The sequence below is a fragment of the Coccinella septempunctata genome, chromosome 3, assembly GCF_907165205.1.
Source record: "Coccinella septempunctata chromosome 3, icCocSept1.1, whole genome shotgun sequence".
NCBI lineage: Eukaryota > Metazoa > Arthropoda > Insecta > Coleoptera > Coccinellidae > Coccinella > Coccinella septempunctata.
The window spans coordinates 17,269,642-17,281,497 of record NC_058191.1 but is presented as its reverse complement, the minus strand read 5'-3'; the positions used below and the strand labels follow the sequence as shown (position 1 = coordinate 17,281,497).

Here is an 11,856-nt window from a genome sequence, read left to right as displayed (position 1 = left end):
TGCTGAAAAACTTAATGCAGTTGTAATAGGACCTGATATACCGACCTACATACCAAGAGTAAATGGACTACCCGATGTACTGGACATTGTCGTGATGAAAGACATCACTGAAGAAATCAGCATTGATACAATAGAAGACGGAACTTCAGACCACAATCCCATAGAATTCATAGTGGGACATGGCCCAAGAAACGAAGAAGAGACACAAACCAAGGATCGCACAGACAGGGAGAAATATAAGAATTTACTTCAGGAGAAAATCACGGAAATTCCCCAAATAAACACCCGGGATGAATTAGATGAAGCAGTTGAAAAATTGGAAAATCAAATAAAAGAAGCCTATGAAGAAAGCACCAAGAGAATAAGGAAACCAATTCCGAAACATTCACACGGAGATACGCCAAGGGATATAAAGGAACTTATAAAAAAGAACAGAAGACTCAGAAAAATCTACAGAACAACAAAAAGAGAAGAAGACAAGAAGAAACTGAATAAGCTTAGCCAGATATTGAAAAATGCTTTAACAGAACTGCGTAATAACAGATGGCACCAGAGATTAAGGGAACTGAATACAATAGATCACTCGGCTTGGAAAATGCAAAAACGCTTACGACGAGAACAGACAGTTATACCTCCACTGCATGGAGCAAACGGAATTGTATATACGAGACTTGAGAAAGCCGAAGCACTGGCCGACTCAATTGAGAGAGAAGCCAGAATAAATTACAGAAATGATGATGACAATGAAGATCTAGAAGAAGAAGTGGAGGCAAACGAAGAACTGATGATGGAACCACCGGAAACCGAAATCATTCCAAAACCGGCTTCACCAACAGAAATCAAAGAGATCATAATGAAATTGAAAAACAGAAAAGCGCCGGGAGAAGATAGGATAACGAATTATATGTTGAAGAAATTGCCTAGAAAAGAAATAGCAGCCTTGACGAATATAACAAACGGAGTGATGAGGACCGAATACTACCCAAAGAGATGGAAAACTGCAGAAATGATAGTTTTCAACAAGCCTGGAAAGGAACGGAAATTTCCTCAAAATTATAGACCAATCAGCCTACTATCAGCACTAGGAAAAATTGTCGAGAGGGTTTTCGCTGAAAGGCTGAATGAGGAAACAGAAATGTTGAAGATAATTCCACCCGAACAATTTGGATTTCGACGAGAACATTCGACTGAACTCCAATTACTACGGCTCATAGAATACGTCACCGAAGGAATGCAGACCAAACAGGCCACAGGATTGGTTCTGATGGATATCGAGAGAGCTTTTGATAGAGTATGGCACGAAGGCCTAATCTACAAGATGAAAAAAGCAGGATATTCGACCAAGCTATGCAAGATTATAAGGAACTATCTGAGGAATAGAAACTTTTATGTGAAAATAGATGGAGCAACCTCTCAAACCAGACAATTGGAAGCGGGAGTGCCTCAAGGATCGGTACTTGGACCTCTGCTTTACGTAATATACGTCTATGATATCCCGAAGAATGCTAGAAATATGCTCACCTTGTACGCAGATGACACAGGAATAGCGTTCAGACATCGACGCCCAGAGATCATACACCGGAGACTGCAGGAAGCCATAGATGAATTACTCAAATGGTGCATCAAATGTAAAATACAAATCAATGGAAGAAAGACTCAATCAATATTACTACAAAAGAGAAGATTGAGGATGGAAGAAACCTTGAAGTTGATGGAGAAGAGGTTGAATGGAAAAATGAAGCAACATACCTAGGAGTGACGCTTGACAGAGGACTTACATGGAAAAACCACATCAAATGTGCAGTTGATAAAACAAAAGCCGCAATGAGTAAACTTTATCCACTCATAGGCAGAAGAAGTCATCAAGAACATCAAGTTGACGATGATTAAAACTATTGTGCAACCACAACTCACATATGGATCGGCGGCATGGGGCTTCGCAGCCAAGACCCACATCAAGAGAATACAGGCCACTGAGAATAAACTCCTTAGAATGGCGATGGACGTACCCTGGTTTGTTAGGAACAAACAAATCTACAAGGACTTGGAATGAGAACCAGTTACAGAATTTATGAAGAGAAAGGCGGAAAGGATATTCGACAAAGCCAAACAACATCCAAATGAGGAACTACGAAGATTAGTCGACTACGATCCAACGGAAGAAGCTAGAAGGTCAAGAACCTACCACCGAAGACCTAGAGATCAGTTAAGGATTTAAATGTAACCAAAGAAGAGCTTAACCTATAAAAGCTTTAGGCAGCATACAACTACCAACACGACTATGATCTTGTGAGAGTCCAGAAACCATAAGAGTCAACTGGTTAATAGGCAAAATGCCCGGAACCTATGAAGAAGCAGTTAAGGGTTTTTAGTGGGTCTCGAGCTCAGAGAGTGAGAATCCCCATACTGTGCCCCCTCAGCAGAGGGTGTGTCTGTTTGCAGATTTTCCCCCTGCTACACCAAAAAAAAAAAAAAAAGGTCAAACAATGTCATTTTCAGCCTCCGAGTCTCAAGTGCGACAGGCAACCACGCCCGCCACTGGTGTATGTAGACAGTTTTCGAATTGAGATGCACATGTTGAATTTCAGTTCGAAAGGACCGTGGGGACCTGTGGACTTCAGTTCTACCTGGGGTTTGGCCCCCACAGTTGCTGCTGGCGGTGTGGCAATGAAGGCCACCACAGGGAGGACTGCCGAGGGGAAAGGACGAAGTTCTGTTCCAGGTGCGGCCGTGTGGGGGTCCTTTCCAGGGTGTGTTGCGTTAGAGATAGAGGACCAGGGACCGCCAGAACTGCCTCAGGACCGACCGCAACTCCAGGGAGCAGGACAGAGGCCATACTGCCGGACCTCCGCCTGAGGCCCGCCGTACCGCCAACACCGTCAGAACCGTCGCCGCCCACATCGTTGCCGCCCCTACCGAAGTAGAAGGTGAAAATGGATTAGAATTACCGAAAAAAAAATTACCGATTATTAAAATGATACCGTTCCGAAAAATATCTTTTATTGCACCACCGAAATGGTGGATGCGCTAAGCGGAGTAGTAGTCGATTCGTCAAAATATCATTTCAATTCCTTAGGAACTATTGGATCAATTCGAACCAAATCTTGAAACTGCACATAGTTTTCGCATGCATCTCAATATGCAACTCAATTCGAAAACTATGTATAGTTTCAAAATTTGGCTCGAATTGATCCAACAGTTTATGGGAAATTGATTTCACACTTTGCCGAATTGACCACAGAAATCTTAATTCCTATCTGAATTATCGAACTGAATGAAACTCAATACGTATATCTCAGTTCAAAAATTGTGTAGAGTTTCGAGATTCGGATCGAATTTTGATGGTCAATGAATAAAAGATTAAGTTCTATTTATCATGAATTGTTCGATCAAGGAGCAAGGGCGGCTCGTCAGAGGAGTCAAGGGAGGCTAAGCCTCCTCATAAAGCTTAGAGCTAAAATACATTCACTTCTGTCCTGATTTTCAGAAAGTAATTTCTATATAAATTTTCCGAACACCTGAACTAGATATTCAGATAAAAATTAGTTTATTTTTCGGTCCTCCGCTCATAAAAATCCAGCATAACAATCATACAATCCACCGGCTGCGTACGCGTCCGCCGCGTCGAATGAATATTTCCTAGTACTGCCTATTCGGACGGACTGACGGAGGCTGTTGGGCCTGCTGCCTCCGTTGATAGTGTAACTCACGCATACGTTCTCTGGACTCACATACTAGCCGAACAAGAATTCAGCTGACTTACTGTACCATATTCGCCCGTTAAATGTACCAGAGGAGGCACAGCTCCCCTGTTCTCCATTGATTCTTTCGTGCCGTCTTCGACTATATTCGCTTGATCTCCGACGGTAGGTGCGTTGTCCGGCGGTAGTTGTTATGATTTCAATTTTCAATTTGAATGTAACGACTTCGTGGAGAACTGGAACTTCGGGAAATTTGTGATATATTCTTGTTAAGATAGGTTGTTTTGTTAGGGCGTTAGGGGTAAGTACTGATACGGATCAAAAAATAAAATGGAATTGAATATTGAGAATTAACTGTACACGTTGTTAAAACCTTTACAAGACCTCCACCAAATTTAATTACACTAAAGTCTACCGAAAATCGTCAGAATAGAAGTTTCAGTGTTGTTTGGTACGATAAATGTGATTGGTTAACTGGATCGATCAAACGGGAAAAATTATTTTGCTGGCTATATTTACTATTTTCTCATCAAACAGAATATCATGGTTCAAAACGATGTTTTCAGAATTGAAAAATTTACCGCGATCTATCGAAAGGCATAACAAGTAAAAGGAGCATATAGCATCCTCTTGCATTCAAAATCTTAGCACTGACAACTTTTCATTATGTTGAAGAAGTATACTTTATTGACTGATAAGAGTTTGTTCCAACACTCCTCGAAAACTATTAGCCTCCTCAGCTCTCATGACCACGAGCCGCCACTGTCAAGGAGACTCAACTTTCGGAATAATAACTTATGACAAGAATATCCATGAACCTTGACAAGAGCGACTTCGGCAAGTCTGGGAAGAATCGTTTCGGTCCGTCAAAAATGACATATCGGCCTATTTTCCATATCGCATTCGTCCGAAATACGATGCAATGATGAACCCAATAATTAGTACAAATAAAAAACTTTAAAATCCTCGAGATTGCGCAGGAAACTTTCAATTTCAAGTCCTTAGCAATAATTTACCAACCATTCGCCCGTAAAATTTCTGTCAACTTGGCTAATGTCGGTCCCACTATTTGAAGAAATCCAAAGTGTTAAGGTCAAACAATGTCATTTTCAGCCTCCGAGTCTCAAATGCGACAGGCAACCACGCCCGCCACTGGTGTATGTACACAGTTTTCGAATTGAGATGCACATGTTGAATTTCAGTTCGAAAGGACCGTGGGGACCTGTGCACTTCAGTTCTACCTGGGGTTAGGCCCCGTCAGTTGCTGGCGGTGTGGCAATGAAGGCCACCACAGGGAGGACTGCCGAGGGGAAAGGACGAAGTTCTGTTCCAGGTGCGGCCGTGTGGGGGTCCTTTCCAGGGTGTGTTGCGTTAGAGATAGGTGACCAATGACCGCCAGAACTGCCTCAGGACCGACCGCAACTCCAGGGAGCAGGACAGAAGCCATACTGCCGGACCTCCGACTGAGGCCCGCCGTACCGCCAACACCGTCAGAACCGTCGCCGCCCACATCGTTGCCGCCCCTACCGAAGTAGAAGGTGAAAATGGATTAGAATTACCGAAAAAAAAATTACCGATTATTAAAATGATACCGTTCCGAAAAATATCTTTTATTGCACCAACCGAAATGGTGGATGCGCTAACCGGAGTAGTAGTCGATTCGTCAAAATATCATTTCAATTCCTAAGGAACTATTGGATCAATTCGAACCAAATCTTGAAACTGCACATAGTTTTCGCATGCATCTCAATATACCAACCATTCGCCCGTAAAATTTCCGTCAACTTGGCTAATATTGGTCCCACTATTTGAAGAAATCCAAAGTGTTAAGGTCAAACAATGTCATTTTCAGCCTCCGAGTCTCAAGTGCGACAGGCAACCACGCCCGCCACTGGTGTATGTACACAGTTTTCGAATTGAGATGCACATGTTGAATTTCAGTTCGAAAGGACCGTGGGGACCTGTGGACTTCAGTTCTACCTGGGGTTAGGCCCCCACAGTTGCTGGCGGTGTGGCAATGAAGGCCACCAGAGGGAGGACTGCCGAGGGGAAAGGACGAAGTTCTGTTCCAGGTGCGGCCGTGTGGGGGTCCTTTCCAGGGTGTGTTGCGTAGCATACACTAATTCCTCCCTGGTACGAAATTTCTCGACCAATCAGGAAACAGCACTGTATACCACTAATTTCCTCCCCACGTCGACGATTAGGTCGTCGACGTGTAGGAAATCCAAAGGGCACCATAAACAACATAACCTGTATTCCGATAGTGACAGAGTGACAACGACATGATCAAAACAAAAATGTTTTGATTGTAGCAGGTGGAATGTGCTATTCTTTCTCATATTTGCGTGTTATTTTAAGGCCTAAATTTAATTACTTTTGTGGAGAGCAAAGATGTTTGCGTGTTGTTTGTTCGTGTGCATATATTTTGTTCTAAATTTTCGAAGACTCGCGGATTATCAAATGAATTTAAAGTTAGAATATATAGATTTGTCATCAATTTTGTAATAAAAAACAAGCAGAAATATTGTAGTAATTCATTTGGGCATTACGATTACGAGTTCAACTTTTCGCAAATTACATACAGTTCGAGTACAATTCAAAAACTCTGAAGTGAAAATTAAGAAATTTTAATTACAGCAATTCGATAGCGAGTTACGAATAAGCATGATCCATTATTTGTGAAGCAGTGAAAATAATGCCACAAATAATATTGTCTTTTTTTGTATATTTCATTTGATCATCTCTAAAAAATTATGATTCGTACATACCGACAGTAAGTCACTTTGTATTATAATTGGAAAGGCTCAAAAAATCTGAAATTAATTTCCTACTGAGGAGTAAAAGAAAAAATGTCTCGCTATTGATAAATGTGCTTCATTATTGTTATGTTAGTATTTAGCTAAGATTTGATCATCTCTCTCTGATTAGTACAGAACATACTTATATTTTGTATTATGATTTGGAAAAACTTAAATCAGTTTCATTCTAAGGAGTAAAGGAAAAAAAAGTCTTGCTTTGATTAACATGCTTCTTTATTCATGTTAATATTTAGCTGAGGTTAGTGCAACGGGGAACCATACAATTCTGCGTATGATACAAGAGCTCAGGGAAAAACCTCAGAAGAAAAAACCCTGCCTCCCCGTGTTTACAAAAAAAAACCAAACGAAATTAACAGGAGATATTCAATACTGAAGGACATCTTATCTTGATTCTTCCATAAAGGGAAATTAGAGTCTTCTCCGAGGTGGTTGAAATTCAAAGTCTGAAATAGAAAGCTGTACAAGATTGAAAATTAATTATGTGTCAAATCAATTAAAAATTGACCAACCTCTTTCAAGTATGGCCTTAAAACCATCCTTATACCAACATGTTGCAATAGAAAAATACATAAGGACTCTTTCAATTCCAATTTTCCTCTTCTAACATTATTTAATTATCTCATTTAGATCTAGAATACTCAAAAAATAAAATTCAAATGTACATCAAGCTTCTATAAATTATAGAAAAAATACTTCCTTATTGAAATTTTTTTTATTACCACTACCTTGAATCGTACTTTTATTTGGTGTTAAAAAACATGCTTTATTTGTCGATAACCTTACAACCTTCCATTATATCACCTGTTAGTTAGTAGATTTGAGTAAATGACATGCAGTATTTCAAAAGAAACTGAAAAGGCAAAGAGTCTTCTTCATATTGATCTGGAATAATCAAAATAAGCTACATTTACACATCATACCAAGCCCCAATACATTAGAAAACATACATTTATTCCATAGACAATAAACCTTTTGACTCCACCAACATGATGTGCAACTTGACTACTTCTTACTTGGGAAATACAACTGTTTCTCTATTTTTCTTTTTCTGCTGGTAGAAGCATTATTGCATTGCAAGTTATAAGCGTCTCTAATAATTTTTGCAATGTTACGAAGGGTACCCACATCCAATAAACCAAGCTGCATTCTAGCTTGTTCTAATACAATCTATAATAAACTATGAAGAACCATATGCATGAATCATCACAAAGACTTACATCTTTTGTAGTAGAATCTATTGGATCATTTGTAATTTGACTGGATCCACCTACGACACTCTGGACATCCATTTCATAAGCAGCCCTACTTGTTGATGGTTGACATATATATAAGTTGTTGTCCTCATCATCATCATTTACAGTTCTCACACCTAAAACAGAATCGCTTCTCTCTGCGACCAGAGCAACTGCATGTATATGTTTACACATGGCAGCTTTTATAGTAAACTCTGCACATTGACATCTAAACCTATGGATGCATATTTTGCACTTAATGCAATATAGAGATGTGCAATCCTTATCACACAACTCATTATATGACACAATATAAAATTTATTACTCACGGATTCCGATGGTACTCTAAACTCACCAGTTTCTAAGCATACTACTTTATCGGTCAGTCCATTTTCTGCTTTCGAATGAGCTTCTCGGTTAACTCTGGCCTGGTATTGATTGGCAGAAGGTCTTTCCGTGTCAATAATGTTTTTCCACATCTTTTCATTTACCAATTCCTCCAAAGTGTCCAGTAATTTCTCTACCCTACAATACATTTTATAGAATATGATTATTATTCATGGTGCATCCTTCAAAACAATACCGTAAATTCTGATTTCCCCTCATTTTATTGTACTTCAATACTTTATTCAGGCTTTCTATAGCCATGTTGGTATTAATCCCAACATTTACTCTGTGGCAGTGAGCCCACATCATGATTCTTTCTTCACTTTGGAAATAATAACTGAAAAACATTTATGAAAATCTTCAATTATACTCTTCCACATTTAAAACAACTCACTTCTTTAAATATTTCAAAAACTCATTTTCCTGTCCTTCTTCCAAATGCTTGAAATATTCGTCTTTCATCTTGTGGAATGTTGATACATCAGTCTCCTTCAAAATTTTTCGCATTCTATTTTTCATCTCTTTTTTGTTGTCCACATTCTTCAACTTGTTTCTCCCCTGTATATTCCAATTCTTAATAACATGCCAAGTACAGAGGAGCCTTCTTGGCTTTCTTTCTGTTACCATTGCCTGGAAAATGTATTAAAAATTTAATAGCTGTAACATAAATCCAATATGTAGCTATGTTCTTCAATACCTGACACCATGCATTATAATATTTTATATCATCATCGGTCATAATATATTCTGCGTCCACTGGCTCTCCAATCTTAGATTTCAAAGCATCAAAAAAAATATTTTGGATGGTTTGATCCAGTCTATTCGATAATAAGAAAGCCACCGGGAAACCGATTTTATTCTCATCTTTGACTAAAACTATAGTCAGATCATAATGTCTTGAGTTTGTGCCATGGGTTCCATCGATGCATATTATCCTTTTGAATTGTTTGAGCTTTCTCTCCATATCATCGTTCATGAATCCTAGAGCAAAGTCTTCTGCCTTCAATCCTGGGTAGGTTTCTCCTGATAATTTTACAATTTGTAAAGAAAGAATAGGAATGAAGGCACAATTTTGAATAATATACATACCAATTTGCTTGAACAAAAAAACATAATTTTTTCCTTGACTGTTCCACTCTTTCACTTTCAAAGTGGTGGCAACCATGTCATCATCATGTCTCCTCTTCTCTATGTTGAATTTTCTTATAATATAAGCAAGATCTGCCCTTTTAAGCACATTAATTCTTTCTAGCTTATTGCCGGTTATAGTTCTTGCATCTTCCAAAATTCTTTCTTTTGTGACTCCAGCTGCCAATTTACTAGCAATCATTTCCTGCTGGTCCTTTGTCAAATGTTTAGATCGCAGTAGATCGTCATGACCAACATGTGTTTCAACAAATTTAACATCCACCCCTTGAACATATTCAGTATATCGCTCTAGAGAATACAACTAAAATATTACAATATTTACCTGTATTACATATCTTCACACGAATTCTAGAAGGGCAGAAACCAGAGATTTTGATACTTCCCCCAGTTTTCATGCTGCGTTTGCTACATTGGCTAGTATATCCTAAAAATGGAACAGATAGATGATATTACATTATCGCTGGTGAAATAATAATACTTCACTTGTAAATATTATGATGAATAACAAATAGGTACAAACCTGAAAAATTACTACGATTGCATTCATAATATACCACCTGTCCATCGCTGATTTTACGATCTCTTCGTTTTACGTAATCCACATTTCTGTTATCAAGTGCTCTCCAAGTCTCAAATTCTTCTTCATTCTTAAAAGTAAAAAGTGATGTCTTGATACTTAGAGAATGAATCTGCTGTAAGTGATTAATCAGCATATCATGAGACTCAAGAGCTACTTTTTCTTCTTGAGGGCAAATGGGGCATTTTATATGCACTGTCTGTTTTGCAATAGGTTGTTCATTATGAACATCTCGCAAATGGCGATATTTCGCCGAAACACTAGAGTATTTCTTTTTACAGATTTGACAAATCAGTTTATCGCTGAAATATGAGGTTTTAATAATGAATCAATAATATGTATAATAACATAACATAACAGTGAATACATACTTTTCCCCATCCATGTTCAAGAATCTATTTCCTGAAAGCTAAACTACAAGTTAAAAATTGAAGCAATGAAAATTGCTTTAATTTGAAGAAACTCCTGAAATACAATAGATATGAATTAGAGCAATAAAAATTGCTTTAATTTGAAGAAACTCCTGAAATACAATAGATATGAATTAGAGCAATAAAAATTGCTTTAATTTGAAGAAACTCCTGAAATACAATAGATATGAATTAGAGCAATAAAAATTGCTTTAATTTGAAGAAACTCCTGAAATATAATAGATATAAATTAGAGCAATGAAAATTGCTTGAAGATATTCCAAATATATTCTCAAAATATTCAGTAGCAGCTTTCAGAGCACAAATGTTTGGGCAAGTAAGCAACTATCAGAACAATTCAGAATTGAATGGCGGAAAGAGTGGAAAGACCGTTACAAATTCTTCAAGTTGAAGAATACGACAGAGACAGAGACAACTCCCACTCTCCCTCTCTCTCTATCGTTGTCGCATGACATGTGCTGTTTCCTGATTGGTTCGCATCAGGGAGAAATTAGTGTATGCTGTGTTGCGTTAGAGATAGGGGACCAGGGACCGACCGCAACTCCAGGGAGCAGGACAGAGGCCATACTGCCGGACCTCCGACTGAGGCCCGCCGTACCGCCAACACCGTCAGAACCGTCGCCGCCCACATCTTTGCCGCCCCTACCGAAGTAGAAGGTGAAAATGGATTAGAATTACTTCCTATCAGAACTATCGAACTGAAATTCAACATGTGCATCTCAATTCGAAAACTATGTGCTGTTTCAAGATTTGTTTGGAATTGATCCAACAGTTTTCGAGGAATTGATATCACACTTTGCCGAATTGACCACTGAAATCTCAATTACTATCTGAACTATTGAACTGAAATTCAACATGTGCATCTCAATTCGAAAACTGTGTGAAATTTCAAGATTTTGTCCGAATTGAACCAACAGTTTTTGAGGAATTGATTTCACACTTTGCCGAAAAGACCACTGAAATCTCGATTCCTATCTGAACTATCGAACTGAAATTCAACATGTGCATCTTAATCCGAAAACTACGTGCAGTTTCAAAATTTGGTTCGAATTGATCCAACAGATTTCGAGGAATTGATATCACACTTAGCCGAATTGACCACTGAAATCTCAATTCCTATCTGAACTGTCGAACTGAAAATCAACATGTGCATCTCAATTCGAAAACTGTGTGAAATTTCAAGATTTGGTTCGAATTGAACCAACAGTTTTCGAGGAATTGATATCACACTTTGCCGAATTGACCACTGAAATCTCAATTCCTATCAGAACTATCGAACTGAAATTCAACATGTGCATCTCAATTCGAAAACTGTGTGAATTTTCGAGATTTGGTTCGAATTGAACCAACAGTTTTCGAGGAATTGATTTCATACTTTGCCGAAAAGACCACTGAAATCTCGATTCCTATCTGATCTATCGAACTGAAATTCAACATGTGCATCTTAATCCGAAAACTACGTGCAGTTTCAAGATTTGGTTCGAATTGATCCAACTGATTTCGAGCAATGGATATCACACTTTGCCGAATTGACCACTGAAATCTCAATTCCTATCTGA

The 11,856-nt window shown here is 38.6% G+C and overlaps 1 protein-coding gene across 9 annotated transcripts; it reads right to left on the bottom strand.

Moving 5' to 3' along the window:
• Positions 1–6,715: 6,715 nt before the first annotated feature.
• Positions 6,716–10,788, bottom strand: LOC123310233. Of its 9 annotated transcripts, none has more exons than XM_044893690.1 (11): positions 10,238–10,787; positions 9,810–10,168; positions 9,612–9,713; positions 9,230–9,553; positions 8,838–9,163; positions 8,535–8,770; positions 8,337–8,477; positions 7,738–8,278; positions 7,534–7,687; positions 7,030–7,149; positions 6,716–6,976 (listed from the first exon to the last, which is right to left on the bottom strand). In XM_044893690.1, the coding sequence occupies exons 1-10, from the start codon at positions 10,249–10,251 to the stop codon at positions 7,127–7,129; spliced, it is 2,220 nt and encodes a 739-aa protein (XP_044749625.1). In that variant the 5' UTR covers positions 10,252–10,787; the 3' UTR covers positions 6,716–6,976; positions 7,030–7,126. The 9 variants fall into 9 exon arrangements, with proteins under 9 accessions (XP_044749625.1, XP_044749623.1, XP_044749631.1 ...); XM_044893688.1 differs by having other exon boundaries at positions 6,716–6,963; XM_044893696.1 differs by lacking the exon at positions 7,534–7,687 and having other exon boundaries at positions 6,716–6,963; positions 7,030–7,157; positions 10,238–10,788.
• Positions 10,789–11,856: the final 1,068 nt, after the last annotated feature.

Bases quoted from the DNA above. Each gene is read 5' to 3' on its own strand.
- LOC123310233 (XM_044893690.1), bottom strand. The intron at 8,478-8,534 runs GTGAGTTGTTTT...AATGTTTTTCAG, and splicing joins TTTTTGAAATATTTAAAGAA to TTATTATTTCCAAAGTGAAG. The intron at 8,279-8,336 runs GTATTGTTTTGA...AATGTATTGTAG, and splicing joins AGGGGAAATCAGAATTTACG to GGTAGAGAAATTACTGGACA.